At 52.4% G+C, this 21,048-nt stretch overlaps 5 protein-coding genes across 5 annotated transcripts; 4 read left to right on the forward strand and 1 right to left on the reverse strand.

Moving 5' to 3' along the window:
• Window positions 1-1,261: 1,261 nt before the first annotated feature.
• On the forward strand, window positions 1,262-4,462 carry CABS01_09568 (armadillo repeat protein; the record flags this gene model as incomplete). The annotated part of the gene is made up of 3 exons (XM_060542925.1): window positions 1,262-1,556; window positions 1,616-3,405; window positions 3,461-4,462. 3 exons carry the CDS (start codon window positions 1,262-1,264, stop codon window positions 4,460-4,462), a joined length of 3,087 nt encoding a protein of 1,028 aa, XP_060400141.1.
• Window positions 4,463-7,529: 3,067 nt separating this feature from the next.
• On the forward strand, window positions 7,530-8,451 carry CABS01_09569 (uncharacterized protein; the record flags this gene model as incomplete). Its single annotated transcript, XM_060542926.1, has 2 exons — window positions 7,530-7,658; window positions 7,717-8,451. The coding sequence occupies 2 exons, from the start codon at window positions 7,530-7,532 to the stop codon at window positions 8,449-8,451; spliced, it is 864 nt and encodes a 287-aa protein (XP_060400142.1).
• A 7,937-nt stretch (window positions 8,452-16,388) lies between these two features.
• CABS01_09570 (uncharacterized protein) lies at window positions 16,389-17,279 on the forward strand (the record flags this gene model as incomplete). Its single annotated transcript, XM_060542927.1, has 2 exons — window positions 16,389-16,527; window positions 16,783-17,279. The coding sequence occupies 2 exons, from the start codon at window positions 16,389-16,391 to the stop codon at window positions 17,277-17,279; spliced, it is 636 nt and encodes a 211-aa protein (XP_060400143.1).
• A 1,074-nt stretch (window positions 17,280-18,353) lies between these two features.
• On the reverse strand, window positions 18,354-18,689 carry CABS01_09571 (uncharacterized protein; the record flags this gene model as incomplete). Its single annotated transcript, XM_060542928.1, has 1 exon — window positions 18,354-18,689. One exon carries the CDS (start codon window positions 18,687-18,689, stop codon window positions 18,354-18,356), a length of 336 nt encoding a protein of 111 aa, XP_060400144.1.
• Window positions 18,690-19,135: 446 nt separating this feature from the next.
• On the forward strand, window positions 19,136-19,492 carry CABS01_09572 (uncharacterized protein; the record flags this gene model as incomplete). The annotated part of the gene is made up of 1 exon (XM_060542929.1): window positions 19,136-19,492. The coding sequence occupies one exon, from the start codon at window positions 19,136-19,138 to the stop codon at window positions 19,490-19,492; it is 357 nt and encodes a 118-aa protein (XP_060400145.1).
• Between the last annotated feature and the right edge of the window lie 1,556 nt (window positions 19,493-21,048).

Consider the following 21,048-nt stretch of genomic DNA (forward strand, 5'->3'; position numbering starts at 1 on the left):
ACATCATTGTCTTCAGCCGATGGACAAAGGTCCTATGCCGATTCGCTGCAGTTGTCGAAGGTTGTTGGAAAGTCATCTAGCTCTAGATAGATGCTCACTGGATCTTTGCCGGCCTGTTACTGCCCACTCCCAAGAATGGTAAAAGTAAAAAAAGTTTGCCATATCACCTCATCACTCAACTCTAGACATATCTAGGTTCGAACAATTAGGGCCTCTATTTGAAGCGGGAATCATTCATAACCGCCAATTCGACCCTTAAATCACAGAGAAATGTCTCATTGAATGGATCTCTAGACTCATCGACGGAATCCCCAGAGGAAGGTTTGTCAGTCTTATGTTTTTCCTCCGTGATAGTAGGAGCTGGATGCTCCCAGATCAGATCAACTTCATCCAGGTGGCAAGCGCTTCTGCTTCGGGAAGTTTACCATGTGTAAGCCATACCATGTGGGGTATCGACAGGGTGGAAGGAGACAACTAAGCCGTGTTACAACCAGCCATGCTGCGGGGGATGGTCAAGGTTTCCAACTGCCTATCCTTCCTTCGGTATCTCATCTTTTTTTTCCTTCACTACTCACAAAATACGTTGGAACAAATACCTTTGAATGGAAGAACCATTGATGTTTGAAACAATCATATTATTCTCTAGCTTGTTGTTTCCGAGTGGGTGAATCAAAAAGCATGAAACCTCCTTCAGTATTCACCATGAAGACAACAGGACCGTTCATCACTAAAGAATCGCGAGAACACGGGCAAGCACCAGCACAGCACAGGCTTCCGCACTGACGCTCCAGGGTGATCCAAGCTTCAGCTAGCATGTGAGAATCCTGAAAACGGCTGGTAGCGATAAGAGAAATGCACGTGCCATACCCCAGTGCCAACGCCCGATAATCACCCAGTCTCCCAGACAGTCGGCCCTGTCTTGAGGTGATCAACCGCATCCCATCCTGCGAACGACATCCTGGTCTTCTGTCCATGGACATCCGATTTTCTAAGCCAAGCTCTCGACAACTTTGCAACTCATCCACAGCGTACAGCAACTAATTATCGATACATGTATTAGAGAAGAATCTATTCTCCTTCCGACTTTCCGCATAGCTCGACCCACGTTTGCCTGACCGTCGACCGGTTCGTAGGGACCTGGGGCTCTGACACAACCTCCGTCGCCGCAGCAGCACCACTCTGTCCTCGCAAGTACACGACGCGCTGGTCGACAACGACAACACATAGCCGAGCTCCTTAACGAATTGAGCCGACTTTTATCATGACACGCACGTCGAATCCACCAATCCTCTCGCAGCTCCAGAGCGCAAGGAGCTATGCCGAACAGACGAGCGCGCTGCGGGCTCTCAAGAACGATGTTGTCGGGCACGCACAGAAGAAGGAGATGTGGGCTGAGCTAGGCGCATTGGAACCCATTGTCAAGATACTCAAAGCTTCCCGGTCGTCGGCCAAGATCAACGGCAAAGATACCCGCCCAAGCTCCAACTCTCGGTGGTTGAACGAGGAAGAAACAGTGAGGCTTCAGGCTTTACAATTGTTGGCGAGCTTTGCCAATGGTAAGACTCACTTTCTCCAGCTTTTTGGTCACTTCTGAATCTAACTTGGGCATCTCCAGGAGGCACTGCTTTCGTCGAGCCGCTCCTAGCTGCGAGCGCGCTGCCAGCTGTATTGGATAACGTGTGTCCAACTACAAACGCTCCTCTGTTGGTCACTACGGCACTACGCGTCCTCCTCAACATCATCGAAGCTTCCACTTTGTCAACTACGAGTTCGCCGATAGACATGCAGGCGTTAGCCGAGGCCATCTTCGCATCCGAACATATCGATTCTTTCAATAGCATACTTTCTAGCACCGCAACTGTGTCCGAGCAACAAATTCAGGTACCGTTAGTGGCAAGCATTATAAGCCATTTGTGTCGAGATGAGAAACACCAATTGGCCATGGCAAACCAAGGAGTCATTGACTCTCTCGCAACTCGGTTGGCAAGCATTGCAGTTGCTGAAGGACATGTTGTTCCCTATGCCGAAGTGTTCGGTCGGGTGGATCGGATGTCGGACTTCATTCCGGAACCAGCGCCGTCCAGCTCCAACTTGGCTTCGATCTTGGAGGCATTGGCTGTCATCATCTCGGACTCCCGCTTCAGGGCCTGCATGTTGTTATGCTCGCCGGCTATCATGGCCATCTTCCCTGCTCTGAAATTCAACCCATCAAAGGAAGTCCGAGCGCCTTGGAACTCCCTAGAGGTTAGCGGTCTCGGATACGCACGCCAGCAGAACCTCAGCGCTCTGGACTATCTACTACCAGCAATCCCTATACATCAAGGCCGGATCCCTGGTTCGCAGCAGTCGCACTTTCCTGCTCTGGGTTCGTCCGAGGCGCGGGAGCGGGCTCGCTCAGCCGCAAGCAAGTACAGCTCTACGGCTTCCGTTTGGGAGACTTCCCGGTTCGAGCTATTCGGAAACGAGACAGAGCCGGAAGAAGAACAGGAGACTCCTCTGATACCGTGGCTGATACTCTTGGTCAGATCGCGACAGGGTCTGCATAGGCTGATGGCTGCTAATCTCCTCACTTCACTTTTCAGGTCTGGGTTTGGCAGCAAGTATCTGAGGGAGACCAGCCTCTGCCTTCTGGTTGTTCCTGTCCTTATGGAGATGCTCGAACAGCTTCAGGCAGCGCCGCCAGTAGTGAAGTCTCCCCTGGTTGATGCAGATGCGGCGCTCAAATGGACGATACTGGAGCGTACGCCAGCCATCCTTGCCCGTATAATCACAGATAGCGAGCCGCTTCAAAAGGCTGCTTTTGACTGCGGTGCCGTCAAATGTTTCAGCAAGCTTCTCAAAGACGCATATGAGCCAATCCCACCATCGGCTTACGCTAAGGTATGGTCACCACACGCCGATACTGCGATGGAGACCGAGAGCACCCCTCCCTCTCGCGCTCTGGGATCAGAAGGACAACCGCCACTCCTGGCTCACAGGGTGCGGATGCGAGAAAGTGCACTCAAGGCTATAGGGGCTCTGGCGGCCGGCAAAGACGAATATCGTAAGGCTTTCGTCGTGGAGGACGTCGTTGCTCACATTGTGCAATCATTATCGCCCACGCCCGGCAAGCCGTCGAATCCCAAGGATCGCAGCAAACCAAATGAACCAGATGGGCCAATCCGTGACGGATCCGCGTCTGACCACAATTCTGGGTACGGCAGTAACCCGCTGTCGGTCTTGATCGCGGGCTGCCACGCTGTGAGAATGCTGTCACGGTCGGTGAGTATTCTCAGGACGTCTCTGGTTGACTATGCTGTGGCCGTGCCTCTATTCCGGTTCCTCAGGCACCCGGACGTGGATGTTCAAGTTGCTGCCACTGCTGCGATTTGCAATTTGGTCACCGAAGTCAGCCCCATGAGGGAGGTGAGTGCAATCCCTGAATCGCCTCTATTAACGTGAACTATGCTAACCATCTCAGCTCCTGGCCGACCGGGGTGTGATGAAGATACTGTGTGAGCATGCGCATTCTCTCAATGCAGCACTGCGTCTCAACGCTCTCTGGGCATTGAAGCATTTCGTACATGCAGTTGACACCGACACCAAGAGACAATGTCTGGAAGAGCTTGAGTCTGGATGGCTTGTGCAGCTGATTTGTGACGACACGGAAGATGATGCTCTATTCCTTGCTAGGTCTAAGCTGGACAAGCAGAATGCAGTTGACACTGGAGACGATTTGGATGGCGATGTCGAGATGGATCAGGCTGATCCGCTGTCCAAGTCGTGGTTAGGTTCACAGGACGCAGACAGCAAACGATCGGCCAAGTTACGTCAAACCGAGGCAAAATTGGCAGCTCTTCGCGAGGCCGAAATCAACCCTTTGCGGAAAGCCCGTAACGACGACCTCGCCATTCAGGAGCAGGGCCTCGACTTCATAAGGAATTTGATTGGGGCAGGTGCATCTGGACCGCAACCTGATTCGTCAAGCGATACTACGGAGATGATTGAGTACCTTTTCAACCAGTTGGGGCAGGAAAGATTTTTTGATATCCTAGCCAGGAAGCTCCAGGCCAAGGTACTTCATCCAACGTCAAGACGGTCCACGGGTTCAGGACGAGAGGCCCGAGTCCTCTACCCTCAGGCCAAGATCATCGAGGCCGTTGTGTTCATCCTCGTTCACATGGCGGCGAGCACTCCGGGCCATCGACAACTGGTTGTTGCACAAACAGACTTGCTCAAGCTGTTGGCGAATCACTTCAATAGCAAGGACAAAGAAGTCCGGGTTGCCCTTTGTCACTTGATCAGCAACCTCACATGGCAGGACGACGACAACGATGCACGGGGATGCGCCCAAAGGGCGTACGAGCTTAAGAAGTTGGGCTTTCTCACCAAGCTTGAGGGATTAGAAGACGACAGCGAATTAGACGTGCGAGAACGGGCCAAGAGTGCAGTGTGGCAGATGAAGCAGCCTGGCACATACTAGTATGATAAGGGGTCTCGCTGGGAATATCAGATCTTGTTCCGATTACTGGTTATGCATGAGCGTCAACAGAGGTCGATGGGGCAACGGTAGCGGACTTTGGGTCAATAGACGGAGAGGTGTGTGAGAGCACATTGGTCCTGGGGTTGTGGTAAGGAGCGGATGCATCGTCGAGACAATTATCTTGGATTGGCTGGGTTCGCATGCATGTACGATATAGATGTACATGGAGTTTAAGGTAGCGTTACTGTACACGATGAAAGAGTACATGATGAATGATGGAAAGGCATGTGTCAGCGTTGACAGTCGAGACGTTCAAATAATTCAATGCCGAGAGTCGATTTGTGTGAAGATATGTATATGTCTTGAGGTTGTGATACATTTTGGACTCGTCTATCACTTCCATTCAAACCTTGTGTACCTCACCAGGCGTCAAAGGGTGATGTTCGTCCTTACTTATTCTGTATTACTGACAAGTACGAACAAACGTCTGCTTGGATTACAAAGAAATAAATAAAAAAAATAAAAAAAGTCTTCACCCCCGGTTGGGGCTTACATCTCTTGGTGAACTTGCTAGGAATCGAACTCGGAACTTCGTCAGCCTTTCGTCGAGTAGGCTGTTGGCGTCAATTGATTGTTGACCTGTTTAACCATTTCCACCACTCAGCCCAGTTTGACCTGACCTCCCGACGGGGGGGTGGGGGCTGCTCGGTGATGGGAATGAGATTGAGGGTGTGTGTGAGAGCTTCCACTTGTGGTGTATTCCATATAGTAGACTGGCACTAATGGTCGAATCAACTTATTACGGCATCGGAGGTGTTCGTCTGGGATTTCTCGGGAGCGACGGGTTGGGATGGGGAAGGTTCGTCTCTCATGTGGTCTGATCACGTACTCTCTGATCATGAGGTCGAGAAGGATCTGGAATTTAGAGAGAGAAAACAGAGTTGGGGCCGCGGGAAGGATCCACCATTGTGCAGGGAAGACACAGATGGGCCACGATCGACGGCAGGGTCGTTAAGTGCGGGACAGGGGAAAATAAGTGGTGCAAGAGAAAGAGAGAGAGGGTGAGAGTGTAGGTGATATGACACAGTCATGTTGCGTTGGGGAGAAAACAATCTTTCTCGCAGCCCGCGTATCGAGGAACAGCTAAGTAGGTCTGGTATGGTATTACTGGCGGGTACGCTGTAACGAATGTAGTAGGCCTGAATGGAGTCGAATGAGCGGGCGAGTCGTTTGGTTCACGGAGTCAGGATCGCGATGTGATACTTTGCGCCGAGACCGCGACAGCGTGGGATAGCTTCATGTTTTAGAATGATCAATCGAGACTGTACATCTCCACAGGAACTCTAGGCTCTACATCACGACCTCTCACATGGTTGAGGTCTAATGGTGCAACCACGCGGGGCAATGGTTGGTTAGACGGGCAATGTAACCGCGTAGAGTTTATTCCTTCAAAGGGAACACCAGCCCTCCATCTGCAAAAAGTTCAAGGAGGGGGGCGCTTATCCTGGGCTGATGTAGGTAGGCAGGCAGGTAGATCTGAAACCTCAGGCCAATTGACAGGCTCGCCGGTGTGATGTGATGCAGCTCGTCCTACCTATGATGAGGTTCCTCCGTTTAGTCATCGGTACGGGTGCAGTCGTGGGAATTTCCCGATGGTTCCGAGCGTCTGCCGGTTGGGCTCCGGCCGGGGCCCCCGGAGCGCGAGGTTCTTTAGCTCCCACATCAGGTGAGTTGATATTTCAGGGATTCAAAATCAAGTATCAGCGGCCATTACGTCAATACACTCGTCTCTCGTTCTTCGAATTCCTCCTGTCTCCATCCGATGCCGGAACTATGTATGTGGGAGGTGAGCGTTTGCAAGGATTTGGCTGTTGTTGGTTCCAGGTGGGGAACGGCGAAAGACGAACGGGGTGTCTGTGCATGCCGGCATTTGCTTCTTTGCCAGTCTCTAGATCCCAGGAATGCTCTGGTCCATAGAACTTCATTCCATCGTCCTGGAGCACGGCTTCCGCAGAGCGATACACGTCAGCTAAGTTGATAACGAACCAACAGTGCATTCGCAGCTCAGAAATGTTGACGTTGTGATGTCGTATGTGGCTCATGGTCAACGAAAGCTGACACTTTTTCTATGTGTTGGCCCATTTGATGGGTGACGGATGGCCATCGACGGAGTGTACGGTATACTTGCTTGGTCTAGAACCCCAAAAGCCTTTGACTCCGTGATACTTCTCCTCAGGTACACCTCTGAGTACGGACATATGCTGTGATACCTTTCGGTGTAAGCGGCTCTGGCGCTCACATAACCTCAACGTATTCTGACTCCACACTCGGCCCATCCTTCCCCACACCATACCATGTCATTGCCTATCCTCCTCGGTCAAGGAGACAAGCTAGAAAGGAAGACAAATAGACTACCCACTAGCCTCATCAAGTACCGGGGTGCTTCCCGGCAGCCCTGGGAGCGGACCTCTCGACTGCCACTTCCTTGGCGCATGCGGGTTGCATCCTGACTAAACCTTGCTTCGACTTGGCTGACTTCAAGACAAGGTCTCCTGACCGGAGGATTTTGTTGTTTCGAAGATGTTTCCTGCGATTCCCGACATCGACGGAACCTTCCATGGTTCAGTCACTGTGACTGTCCCGCCCGTCCCATCCGGCCGTGTCCATCACTGTTCGTTGGCCGGGAGGGAAGTATGAGTCCCTCCGGCATCTGAGCTGCAAGTCTTTCGCATCGCCAAGTTCCACTTGTCGGCAGGCTCGGACTTGGAGGTAGCATCAGTCACACAACGTTGAAGCCGTGATTGCACATTATGGAACCATCGAGTGGCATCTTACCGTCAATTTGTTGGGGAGGGGGCAGTTGGAAACAGAAGTATAAGACTCTCCTTCCATCCCTCTTTAGCAACTCCATCTCCCTCACACCATCACAGGCATTAAGCTTACAATATCTATCAACAGGCTTCCGCGGCTTGTGTAATATCAAACTGATTACAGTATTTTACTTTACTGACGCATTCTTTGCGAAACACTTATCACTCCCAACTCTCGATCACAGCAAAACGACACTATGGGCTTGATCCTGCAGCGAGCCAACGAGGCACTCGACATCAATTCCACCCCGGGAATTGAGGAGCAACTAAGTGTCAACGGCTCCAACTGGCTATGGACTTGTGTAGCCATCTACTCTTTTTTCTTCGTACGTATGCCCTACTAAACTTCTCCTTTATCATCTTCCTTCTGACCTCCATCATCAGCTTGGCGTCTTCGCCCTCTCATGGAAACCTAGAAGCAACGAAAAGGTCTTCCACTACCTCCTCAGCATCGCCCTCCTAGTCGGTGCCATCACATACTTCTCCAACGCCTCCAACCTCGGCTGGTCCATCGTGACCCAGGGCACGACCTCCCGCTCGGGTGCTCCGCGACAAATCTTCTTCAACAAGTACATCAACTGGGTCGTCGCCTTCCCCATAGTCAACATCCTCCTGGGCCTCGTCGCCAACTCTTCCTGGGCCACCATCGTCTGGCACATCTTCCTCTCCTGGGTCTGGGTCATCAGCTACCTCGTCTCGGCCTACACCCCGTCCGTCTACAAGTGGGGCTTCTTCGTCTTCGGCACCGTCGCCTACCTCGTCATGGCGGCGTCGACGTTCGTCGAAGGTAGCGTGGGCGCAAAGCGCGTGGGCACCCAGGGAGACTACTGGATCCTCGCCGGGTATTTCAACCTCCTCTGGCTTCTGTACCCGATTGCCTTTGGTGTCTCTGAGGGCGGCAACACCATTGGCGTCACGCCTCACTTCATCTTCTTTGGTGTTCTGGACGTTCTCATGATTCCCTGCGGCGCTGTTGTCCTCCTGCTGCTGTCCAGGAAGTGGGACTACAACGCCTTGAACCTCTACTTCACGCAATACGGCCGCGTTCCCCAGGGTGGACACTTCCCTGAGAAGTCGGCGGCTCCTGCCCCTGCCCCAGCTGCGACCCCCGCTGTCTAAAATGCCCTTGAGCCTTAGAAACATTGTGTATGGTGTCGGATGACTGAAGCCCTCATCTCGGGATACAGTTTATCGACGATCTGAACATGACAGGCAATTTCTGCTTGACGCCATGCCATTATCGGCCTTGAGTAGGCAGTCAACGAGGGAATCAGAAAGAGAACACGGAATACAATCGTTTACACAGGAGCGCCAAAGGGGTAATCCCTCATACGAGAAACACATATAATCCGGATGGCGTACGGATAGGAAATACCCTCACTCGTTTGCTTCTTTTCGCGGAGTTGGAGTACGCTGACAGAGTTTATAATGTATAATGCGGTAATCAGTTTGAGCAAAATTTATCAGCTGCTACTTCTAGATGATTGGCCTGAATAATAGCGCGGTCTTGAGTGAATCCTTGCTACTCTTCTCTTGATTGGTTTACAGTAAAGCCAACACTTCCAGGTAGAGTCTTTTTCTAATCATTGCTAAGATGTGATTCTTCGCCTTTGAGTTGCGTTCTCCGAGTCTAGCCTGTGGGACAGATTCCCTAGTAAACATTGCCTCGACCACAGCAAGGCAAGGAGAATTTGACGTGTTTCCAAAACTTAAGAGCTTGGAAGGTCCCCGATCACTCCCACATGCGAGGCTCTCGTGCAAGAGAATGAAAATTGGCCTGAATAGACGTACAACGAAGAAGGGATGTGGACGGTAATCTAGTCAGATTCCCCGAGCAGTAACCTAGGACCTTTGCACTTTGTTTGTTGTAGTCTTGAAAGATTCATGTTCCCACATCGAGCAAGCTTCCGGCCTTGGACTTACACAGTCTATATAATAGCGAACCCCCCCCCCCCCCCACTACGGATAACTTCCGGGCTGCGTGGGAGAGAGTGCCTCTTCGGTCCAAGACTCTCTCCTGGGAAATCTGCGGGTTTCACTGTGTGGTGGCTCTAGAATACCGATGCCACATTGGTGAGGAGGCGTGGAAAGATAGGAATCGGTCTAGTCGGGAGTTTGAGGTATACAATCACCTCAACCTCGTCGTCCGTAACTTCGTAATCGTAGGCCTTTATAATAAATAGGCTCAGCGTTGCGCGAAAGGCGTTATATATGGCGTGACTTCTTCTAGAAGCTTTTCGTTAAGCCTCCATCGACGGCGTCACTATTCGTCTCCTTTTTTATCCCCGTCGTCTTGCCGTTGGCGCTTCTCTCACATACTATAAAGACTAAAACTGAATGCTAGGTCGTTCTTTCAGTCAAACCATCTTCAGTTTATCTAGAACAATCTCGATTATATCACCGGTGCCGATCGTACGTCCTGTACAGAGAAGGGGCGTTTCAAATCAACCTTCGTTAATCCCCATCTCAAGCAGATCTTGAACTGAAGCTTATCGCACGAAATAGGCAGCCGTTACCCCCGTCCACTAGAGCCATGATTTTACGGTAGGAATAAGATATCTAGAAGAAGGGAACGAGACTAGATACTCGCTCGAAGCAAGGTTGAAGCACCCTTTCCCCCCACCTCGAGTAAGGCTCGTTTCTAGATGCTCAACTACTCGATGCCGAGAAGGATCTGAAATTGTTGTGGACAGAAAGGCGAAATGCGACTCGTTACATGCTTCATTTGATTCACCGTTGTCTCTTCCAAACACCCATATGGTGAATCTGTTTGAAGAGATGAGCTGAAGATATGTTACGTCATATGAAAGTTGTCTAGACTTCTTGACTACAAGATTGCGATTGGCCTGACGCCCAGATCGCAGAGCCGCATTGTTGACTACGTAGCGCATCATAGAGGCTAGATGTTATGGGAGGTAATGGATATAGTAACCTCCCTTACAGCAAATCTATGAAAACTGAAGATACAATCTGTGTATGAGCAGCACATTCACTCGGCGTCCGGTCGTAGTACTTTTAGAAAAGGTCCTTGAGTTATCTCATATCGTTGGAGGCTAACTCTCAAGCCAATCGCTCCGAAACGTGATGGACTCAACTTTGGGTATCTCACCTTTTGAATAGTATCGCTCTCGCCAATGAAGTAACTTCTCCCTGGTGAGATCTTGTTGAGTCGTGACTGGCTAAGAAGCGGATGGATCTTTTCGGTCAGGCCAATCATGATAGCTGACTGGCCGCCATGGTCGAAAATGTGAACCGCGTATCGGGATGAAGAGGAGACGATGAATCGCCATGTAGTCTCACATGCCAGGAATATATCACGAGGTATACGATGACGCCCAAAACCCCCTCCGTGTCAGCTCATTCTCTCCATCCAAGGATGTCGCAGTCCATCATCATCATCATCATCAGACAAACTCCATCTACTAGCCGTCACATCAAATCGCTTCGCCTGGAACCCAGCATTCAAGACAAGAGAGCAACCATCCGTTCGGTGTCCTCGGACGCCAGGTCTCGTCCGGCCAACCGTATCCGTATTCAAGACATACATGAACTCATCCCCCTCCAAGACTATTCGCCCCCCCAAAAAGCAACCATCACGAACCGCACCTCGCAAAAGGCGGGACTGCCCGCCGCCTGGGCCCGCGCCCGCAAACACACATAAAAAGACAAACTTCTTCCATCATCGCGTCAGGAATGTAAAAAAGCAAACACCCCAATACCCCTTCCCCAGTCGCCGAGTCCAATCCAGACCCCCCTCGGACTTTTCAAAATGCCCCACGTGGCAAAACCATCGTCCTCGAAGCGAGGAGGGTTCGTGGCATTTTTTCGCATCGTGCCATCTCACCGGTGCCCGCTGCAGGGAGGGGATTCGACCAGATAGACATTCCAATCAATCTCCGACATTGTTTTACTTCCAATCCTATCCCGCCATAGGTAAGCTTCAAGGCGGATCTCACAGCTATGTTGGGCACACTTCATTACAACCTTTCTTTCCCAATCCTTACGGTCTCCGGGTACACCATCTCTCTCTCGGTTACGTCTCGTTATCGCATGGCTAAAAGGTTACTTCAACCTCCTTACTCGGACCCCATGTCAAAGCGTCACGTCACCAGTAACCACCGACCAGAAGACATTTTGAGGGGGTCAAAGGGTCTCATGCGCTGGCGTCGTACGGCAAGCACGGTAAAGTCTATGAGATATGTAGTGTGCCTCTCTTCACCCCAATTTAACCCTGTACGTCACTACATTTTCTCCGGCAAGAATTTGACGGCGAGTAAGTCTTCTTCAACACAAGTGAAAAGAGAGTTGGTGACAACCATGGCAGAACAAGATCGAGCTGAGGCCATTTCCCGAGCCCCGTTCATAAACTCCATCATTGGTCATCTCTTAGTCGGAAAGGTTTACCAAGGTTTTGGAAAAACTCTCTCCCCCTTTCCCTTTCCCTTTCCCTGTCCCATCCCCCCCTCGTCTGTATCAATAAACTACAAAGAAGGTTTCTTCAAAGAATAAGCCTTGAGACGATTCCCGACGGGTAAGAAAAGAGAGACGTAGTTAAAACCACCCGAATCGGGGGAACAAAAGTGAGTGCTGGTCAGCAAGGTTAACCTTCCCTCGCCTCTTCGCGCCCAAGAGGTTCGACCGACGTTTTGGGCTTCTTCCCGGCAAGAACCTAGCTGCAATTATCCCAAACAACCAACAACCTTCGCAGAGCCGCTGATGGGCCCTACCTTTCTTACCAATCAAGTGGGATACCGTGTACAAGGCAAAACTCACAATGCGCCGAATTCGCTGAGCAGCACGCGAGAACGAACCGAACGTTGGGGATGGATGGGTGGATGGATGGTTGGATGATGATGATGACGCTACCTCGACCGCGCCTCGGTACATAGCATCTAGTATCACACCCAAAAGCGATCTCGGACGGCCCAGAGCGCGGATGCTCTAGGCAGTCACTGCTTCCCCCCACCTTCTCATCTACTGCTAGGCTCTCTCCTTGCTGTGAAGCTGGTGCTACACGATGCCGCCTCTTCTGGTATGCCATGACCCGCAGAGGAGGGCAAGAAAGCCGACCGATTCCAAGACATGGACGGATTACAACGAGCTTTGAGAACAAGCTTAGGTCACCTGGAGAGATGGTTCAGGCAAGTAAACCAGGCTGAAGCATATGTAAGCTAAGGGGTCTTTTGAGGCGGCGGCGGCTTTCTCGCTCTTTTCAGTATCATGGTTCGCGATTCCTTGGGTCCTGGGTTCTTGAGGTTCCCAGCGCCGAGTTAGCGCCGGTGTCAAGTTCAAGTGAGGCGTCGCGCGCGAGAGAGAGACAGATAAGGGTTTCTGGTTCTTCTGCGGCTCTCTGGGGCTTCCCTTGTATTGCGTGAGGTAGGTGCGTTGTGCTTGTGTGCGTTTCTGGACGCGGGAACAGGGCAGTACATTCAAAAGAAGCGGAAAGTCAATCCTTGATCGAGAAAAGAAGAGACAACCTTGAACCTGTGGCCCTTTCTCGGGGGGAGTTTCAAGAAAAAAAAAGTTGGTCCAGAGAGAAACGGACGGTGCTCGGGGACGAGTCTCGGGGAACCCTTGCTTGAAGAGGCAAACGGGTTCGTGCAGCCAGCCTTCATCGACATGGCATGATGTAGTCTCTCCCACATCCACTGATTTATTTACGTCTACTTGGGTGCATTCAGCCTCGACTATGATATAGAGGAGGAGAGGGAGAGAAGGATTCAAGAAGAAATGGTGAAGACCTGCAACTACAAGCGCCGAATCTGCGAGGACATATGTATACCATTCTACGCATCCATGATGGGAAAAAAAGACAGGTCTCGTCAGCAGCGGTGGGGGCACGTGCATCATGCAATGGAGATTCGGCGAAGTATTGACCTCAAAAGCTGGGACATTGTTTGCTTGCCCTCGCGTATGGTTTCTCAACCAGGGTGTGGGTGATTTCGCACCATGCTGTGCCACCGTGACGAGACAATCTGAGGCTTCGATGAGGCAGGACAGCCAACTCTACCCATTCTCTTTCGCTCATTATGCTGGCAAGGAAGACGAAGCTGCAAGATAGTTGGAGCTGGATAGACTGGCAGCGAGAAAGCGTTGACCTGGCCTCTAGGGTAAGGTCGTCCGATGCAGACGGGGGAAGGGTAGCAGGCATCAAACATGGGAGACATCCCGACAGCTTTTTTCAGCCCATGGACTTTGGCAGTGACCCCCTCCCATCCTTGGACTTATTTGTATCGTGTTACACAACATTGACCATCTATCTCACTGGTAAATGTTGAAGCCGAGCGAGCGGCTAGAGAGGATGGGCAATCAAGATGGCGTTGCCAGGCGATGCGGCGAGGTCAGATTTGGTATGGCCCTTGATGTGTAGTGTGCCGTTGCGTTTCTTTGGTGGGTGTCAAGTGCTCAGTCACCACCGGCACAGAAAGAGTTATCGGTTTGCGCCCGTGGTTTCGTGACTGGCCGATTCTTGCCCACACTGGAGAGGAGAGGAGCCTAGGAAGAGCCTTGGCTTCCATGTGCCTGTTGACCACACGTAGAAGAGTGCCTTACGTTGCAACGTCGTTGGTACTAACCCCGCCCAGCACAGTATGACAGGCTGACAAGCGTGCCTCGCAGCTCGAAAGGGAGAAGCCAGCCTTGCGTTGTCGCCTGAGAGAGAAAATGGGGACCATCTTCATGGAGGAAGGCGTTGTCGGCTGTGCCGCTGGCTGCCTGTCCTTGACTCGCGGTTCGCACATTGCCGCGCAATCATTCTAGTGTTTGCTGCCCTCAGCCTGCCAGGATGGCGAGTGAAATCGAGGGAAGACTTGCTGATGTTTGCCACGTAGGGAATCGTTGTCGAAATTCCCAAGGCCGTTGGTTTGGCTCCTCCTTCCCGTGGGCGGCGAGATCCCTTTCCACGGGAGCGTATCCAGTCATGGCAGTGAAAAGGGTCGCGTGGCGTCCCTGTTGGTTACTTTGATGACAGGTTTGCTTGATTGACGTCTGAGCGGACCGCAGATGTATGGACGTGACCAGAACGGCATATTGGGCCCGGCCAGGTAGGTAAGGTAGGTTAGTCAATATCCGAGGGTTAATGTGAGAACGAACGGGTTTCTGGGGAGTTTGAGTTCAGATGCCACCTGGGCGATGCCGAAGCTAGTATGACCGTTGTGACATGATGCAGTAGTCGGCTGCGAGCTACTTTAGATGGTTCTTTTCTAACAAAAGATATCGCGAGAATTTGGAGTTGATGGCTGTCAAATGATCAATGGAAACACCCCTGTGATAGTCGACGATACAACGTCGAATCACGTTTAACGATTTAGGGTCGGCCGCCGGAAGCGGGCCGGAAAGACTTTGTACTGTACTTCGTACATAGTACAGGTTCCACGGGAGAATTGTGAATCGGACCATGGAGTGGGTCTAGATTGGCCCTCGCTTAAGTGGGGTGGGAATGAAGGAGGGTTGCAAGGGAAGGGACGCAGGTACAGTGTCGGCACTGTCCTCCCGACTGGACAGTGGGCGGCCACTCACGTCGCAGTGTATCACTTCCATCTGTGAGGTGAGGGCAGAGGAATCTCAGATTGAACCGGGCACAAGGCAGGAAACAGCATTGGGAGAGGGAAAGTGGGACCTTAAGAGGGGTCATAATTGGCCATGAGATGAGAATGACGAGGACTGGGGGCAGGCATTGACAGGTGGGGCCAGGTGGACAGGGAGACATCAGACACTGAGCCAAGGGTCGAGGACACAGAAGGCATGCACACGGAGGTCAAGGACAAGGGCAGGAGGGAATGAGATGAGTGAGACTGCGTGCTCCGTCAGAGGTTACTTCCAGTCTGCCACTGGTGCTTTGTCAAGTTGGTCTAGCGCGGTCCCGCGGGCGGAATCATTGCCCGCTGTTGCAGTGACAGAGTGGCTCAGTGGGCTCTCCAGGTTCTCCCAGACGGGAGGTCGTGCTCGCAGTGGGCTCAGGAAACCCATCGCCCGCAACCCGCGGTCGGCTATACTCAATACTGTGTATCCGTAGGGAAGAGAGACGCTCAGGCCGCCGGGTGAGCGACGATTCCCGTAAAGGCGACTCCATTGCGCCAGTCTCGATTCTGAAATGGCCCATCGTCGCCATCCTGGACAGATGGGAAAAAACAATGGGGATGGCAACGATATTCCAGGGAGTTTTGCAGGCTCGAGCCAACGCAGCCAACAACGACCAACGCAGGGCTCCCAAGGCCATGACCAGCACCCGCACCCACTGGAGTCTCTACCGGGGATCAACGGACCGCTGCTGCCCCGTCTTCCCTTTGAGTTCCTCTCACTCTCGTTCCCAGAACCTCAACCGGGGCTTGAGGCTTCAGCCAGGTCTAGGGTTGCTTGAGCGGCGTTCCTTCCGCACACTCTGATAGGCAGGTCTTCACCCATTCACTCACTCACTCACTCGCTCTCACTCCCCCACTCATCAACCACTCTCATCCCCGAGCTTCACTCACCCACTCATCCACTCAAAACTCTCAGGTCCAGACTCAAGACTCCAGACTCAGACTCACCTCAGACTCAAACTCAGACTCAGACTCTTCGGGCTCTGCTCTGGACTCCAGACGTCGCATATGCGCCTCACCAATAAGCACAAGTCTAACGGATAAAATGTGGATCTGTACTGTTTCTCGTCTCTTTGGGATGGCAGTTACCCGATGCTGTGGATTGCATAACCAACCCAAGACACCTCCTCATTCTCTTTGACCACTCACCTCATCTCACTCAGCTCCCGAAGCTATGGTCCTGGACACGATGGACAAAGCGTACCCCCCCTACCTACTGCGTATGCTCCTCTTCCCCCATCCTCCCTTCCCTCGCCTAGCTTCCACGTCTATGGCACTGGAAGTGGCAAAGCAATTTAGCCTCTAGGCTTGTTACCTTCACGTTTCTTACCTTACGGTACGTGCCTGCCACCTGCTTACCTACCCTTCGCTACCACCTTTTTTGCACCTCGCGTCTTTGGATGGCACGATGGCTTGGTCTCTGCATTCTCGCCTACCGTTCCGACCAGATTTGCTTCCCGTTTCTGTGCGGTTCGGATGTTCAAAATACATCTTCCCAAAGACAGAAAAAAGTGCTTGCACAAATGGGACCTTTTCCTTCACACCATGCCACACCAGAGCATAACCTCAACCACCCCCCCGATACCCGGCATCGTGGATATCGGGAACATTAATCGTAGGTTTTTACGGCTGTACCGCAACGCATTTCATTTCAACTTCCTCTTCAAAGCGCCGCCCGGCCAAAGCCCGAGAAAGACGGGATGAATCCGTCATCTCTTGGCAACTTTACCATTCGGTCCCGACGCATCCACTCTATCCCCGCCCAAGGCCAAGGCATTCGTCAACCGTGGGTACCAAACAATGCCAGCCTCAGAATACCTATGCGTCCCTTAACCGTACATCGTTGGCCTTCGTCGCTCATTCGCTTCAGTACCTAGTTGCCGCTGCCTTTTCCATCGCCAACAGGCTCAGAGACCACGGGTATCTTTTGCCCTCTTTACACAGTATCCTACTTGCGACACGGACACAAGCGTTTCGCTGTCGGTCGATCGGCTGGCCGGCCTTGGGTCGCAATTGCAGATCTTGGCAGCAATTGTGCAACGCATTATCCACTTTATACTGAATCTGTACAGATACGGGTCCGCATGCTTTGCTACCGTCTGCCTCCAGCCCTTCAATTCACCGTCTGGCCCCCATTCAGTGACGCTGCACAAGTTCACGACTGCCAAGCCTTGGGGGCTTTCTGTTCATTCAAGGGATGGGAAATGGGAACGACTGACTAGGTACTGCCATTACTTCGAATTCCATTGTCCACAGGTACGTCGAGGTATTAAGTGCTCGACATGGTCGGAGGCTAGGAGCAATTGCCTGCCGGGCATGGATATTCATTCCGAATCTTTCGTACGAGCCTGTGAGGGTACGGAGTAATCGACACACAGTGTACAAATTCTCTACAGTCTGGGCTTGGAGACTGGGGTTTATCCACCTGCCCATCCTGCCATCCTCCACAGTCCCCCGTCTGCCCTGACCTTGACCACTCTCAATTCTACCTCTCGCCCGCCAATGCCAACAGTATTAAATCTCCCCGGTGGAGCCCATGGGAACTCGGTAGATGCTGATCACTCGGAAAGGTCCTTGGCTAGCGCCTCGACTGATTCAGTCTACCTCGGAAGCCCGATGCTTCCCTTCTATGCTTATTTTTCGGTTTTCACCAAGTTGAGATCCAAGCACCACGCACCAAGTTTCCCCCAAGTATACGTACGGACAGGCGTACAGATACAGATACAGATACCTACGGCCGGGAGGCCCGTTTTCCAGAGATAAACGCTGTCGCACTCACGACTCAAGACTCAAACTTGCTGTCACGGCCCATGTTCATTTGCTGGCCATGACCCACCATCCGTCAAGAAACTCTATTACTACTCTACATTCGACGGGCATCCTCGACGATGACGCAAATGCAGTGTCTGCCGCGCTAGGTCGTCAGTCGCGGAAACCCCATTCATCAAGAAGACCGGAAACGGTTGTTCGGGTACTACGGCGTTTCTCTGGGGCCGAAGGAAAAGTTGTTGCTAACCTGAGAACTTTGGCCGATGTAGACTGGAGGCAAGCCCGATCCGAAGCAAAGACTAAGACAGCACTTCCAAAGCTTGCGTTTGGCTTTTTCTGGTCTTTCTCGGGCAATACCGATGGGACGGTTGCTGCCACGAGCCATTGACCAAATTGTCCGAGTTCTTTTTGGCGGTCAAGGCTGCTCGAGCCTCGAGAAAAGGCAAATACCTAGGCCAAGGTTGTAGGCCATCCGATGTCTACAGACCTCGGGCAGTTGAGAGACAGCACTTTGGGTAACGCCCGCACCCAACGTCATCGTTCGACTTTGCCCAACGTCTCCATCCAGCTCAGTCAGGGCAACGACGCGCCGTACCGGCATATCAGAGACCGTTTTTGACTCCCGCTTCGCTTCTGTGGTTCAACATAAGCAAGCCAGTTCTGTCAAATGCACTAGGCATGAACGTGGATAGAATGGCACTTGGGTATTTTGACGTCGAAAGCCAGAAACAGACGGCTCATGTGCGTTGTACGCATACATGCGGCTAGTATCTGGATCTTGACGGCTACCTGAGCTTCGCGATATGCCGGCTGGGCGTGTCGCACGGCGGCACGACATGCCACCAAGGTGGAAGGTTGAACGCAGAGGGCCGCTGTCGAGGAGGGCGATGACAAGCATAGAGTGTTTTGGCAGCTGTGGCCCGCACCAAAATGCGGCGAAAACGTCTCATCTTCTTTTGTCGGCGGCGACAGAAGCACAGGTGGGATATTTCGAAGCGTTCGAAGCATAGCCATCTATCCAGCGAGAGCCGTACCTTGAGGATCGCTATGAGCCAGGTCTCGAAGCGCACACAGAATGTCTCACCATGAAGGGCATCTCTTACAGCAACAGTTGTACACAATCTTTTGGCGTAACCTTGGCGCAACCTTGACGCCTACGGATACTCACAACCAACAAGATGACTGTATTTGTACTGTACAGTTAGACTGGTGTGTGCTCTCCTTACGGCACTCTACTGTTATACGAGTGTAGAGCACTGCCTCTATCATATCCGGAGGTGGCCAAGCAAGCACACCTCTTCCCCTGCTCTTGGAAGCGCAGCCACCCTTCTCGCACTGTAGTTGCGACCCAAGTGACAGGCCCCTCTGGCCGAGTGATGAGGTTGATTGGGAGCGTTTCTCAAATCCCGGCAACTCTGGCTTGGTTAGCCTCTTGGCACACATCTGAGCCCGCAATGGTGGCGAGCAGGGATGACGAGAAGGGCTGGGACAACATTCGGACCCGGATTGGCTCAAGCAGTGTCAAGTGGATACAGATGGGGTCGGAAATAACGAATGAAGAGGTCCAGTGTGATGGAATCGAGCCACATTGCGCGAAAGCCGAGAGCGGCACAATGGCCAAGACTCCCAAAGATGCTCTCCCAGGGTTGCAGAGTCTGAGTCTGTCAGAGGAGAAGCCTGGCGGCACACTTACTGCGTACTTGCTGCACCACCATTCTCCTGCACCTAACGACTGCAAGCTGCAAACGCAGCAGCAAGACGAACAAGAGATCCCTGAACTGGATGGGCGGGTGAGGGCCGCGCTCGGGTAACTAAGAAGGGCAAGAGGGAGCCCCACGAATTCGCAGTTCACTTTTCAATGATGGTCCATCTGTTTATGCGCCTCTGCCTCTTATTCCTGGAAGGGTGGCCTGGCCTTGTCATGCCTGCTCAACAGCCGACCAGGGAGAGATCAAGTCCACAGGGGGAAACAGTGGACAGTGGGAGGCTGACTGTACACACAGAACGAACCAGTATGTGAAGAAGAAGTCCGAAAGAAGTTGTGAGCACGAGAAATCACCACCATGGTGAAGATTTGCATGACCGGACGTACCTCGGACCAGACGCGCCTCAATGCTGCTCACAGACTGCTTACCGTCCTCCAAATGCCACCAGCATCAGCACCAGCAGCATCGTAAGGCAAGGCCACAGACAGATCTGTCCTCGCTCTCGAAGGCAAACCCGAGACTCCGGCTCTTTGTGCGTTTTTGGGTGGGTACAGCACTGACTTTCGGTGGCTGTCCTGGACTTCTGGCACGGCCGAGGCAAAAGCAAAGGTTTTCCTTCTGGCCTGCCACGGGGATGGACCTAAAACTTTACCAGTCGCCTCTAGTGAGAGACAAGTCCAATAACTGGTACGCACGCAGGGCACGCTGCCATGAACCACAAGGCCGGAAGAGATGGGCAGTGACGATCACTCATTCTCGTTGAAGCAACTGGTAATCAGCCAAACCTTGCCGTAAGCTAGGCAAAGTATCCGGAAATATGGATACCGGTACGCACCACGCAAGCCGCAGCAAGCTCTGGTGGAATAAGCGCGGCAACCTTTTGAGGTGTCTTTCGGGTTGAGATGAGACCCTTTTGAATTTGAATTCGAATTCGCGATGGCGGATGCTGGTGGAAGCCTACTTGCGAGAGAATAGAAGGAAGAGAACAGGACGATGCAAGAAGAAGACTGTCCCTTGCTTTGCCAATGTGGAGTTTCTTCACCCGCTGGAATCGTCCATTCTCGTTCCGTGACACAGGACGCCGCGGGATCTCAGTCTCTGGAAGCGAACTAGCAGCAAACGCCAGCAAAAGAACCCAAGCCAGCGCCTCGCTAGTATTGGCACATATCTCGACCCATGTGTGGACGACGAAGTGCTCGACGGATACGGATTAGACCTGAGTCTAGCGTACGGCTCACACTGTCGACCATACACGCCCCCCATTTCCCCCTGTCCGTCCCTGCCCCCGTACTCCCCCGTACTGACTTGAGATGCCATTCTTCTCATTCTCCTCTTTGCCCATTTCACACTGGGTACAAGACGGACTGCGCAGATGTGGCCGTGGGACGCTGGTATCAAGGATAGCTCGCTCCTTCACAATCCCGCAGTATCACCAGGGAAAACCTCTTCTTCCCTTTCTCCCCCCTTTGTGCCAACCTCACACCCGCTGTCTTGCCTGGGTTTCTGGCAGACGCGCAGAGCAGAGCAGAGTGGAGTACGTGAGTGCGTGAACGACCACTGGCCAGATGCCAGAAGGCAAGCATTCGTACGGATACGGGCACACAGTGAAGCAAGGGCCGCTGTGCGGACTATGGCTCTTCTTTTCCAAACTTGGCTTGCCC

The sequence above is a fragment of the Colletotrichum abscissum genome, assembly GCF_030869225.1.
Source record: "Colletotrichum abscissum strain IMI 504890 chromosome Unknown Scaffold_23.1, whole genome shotgun sequence".
In the NCBI taxonomy this organism is placed as follows: domain Eukaryota; kingdom Fungi; phylum Ascomycota; class Sordariomycetes; order Glomerellales; family Glomerellaceae; genus Colletotrichum; species Colletotrichum abscissum.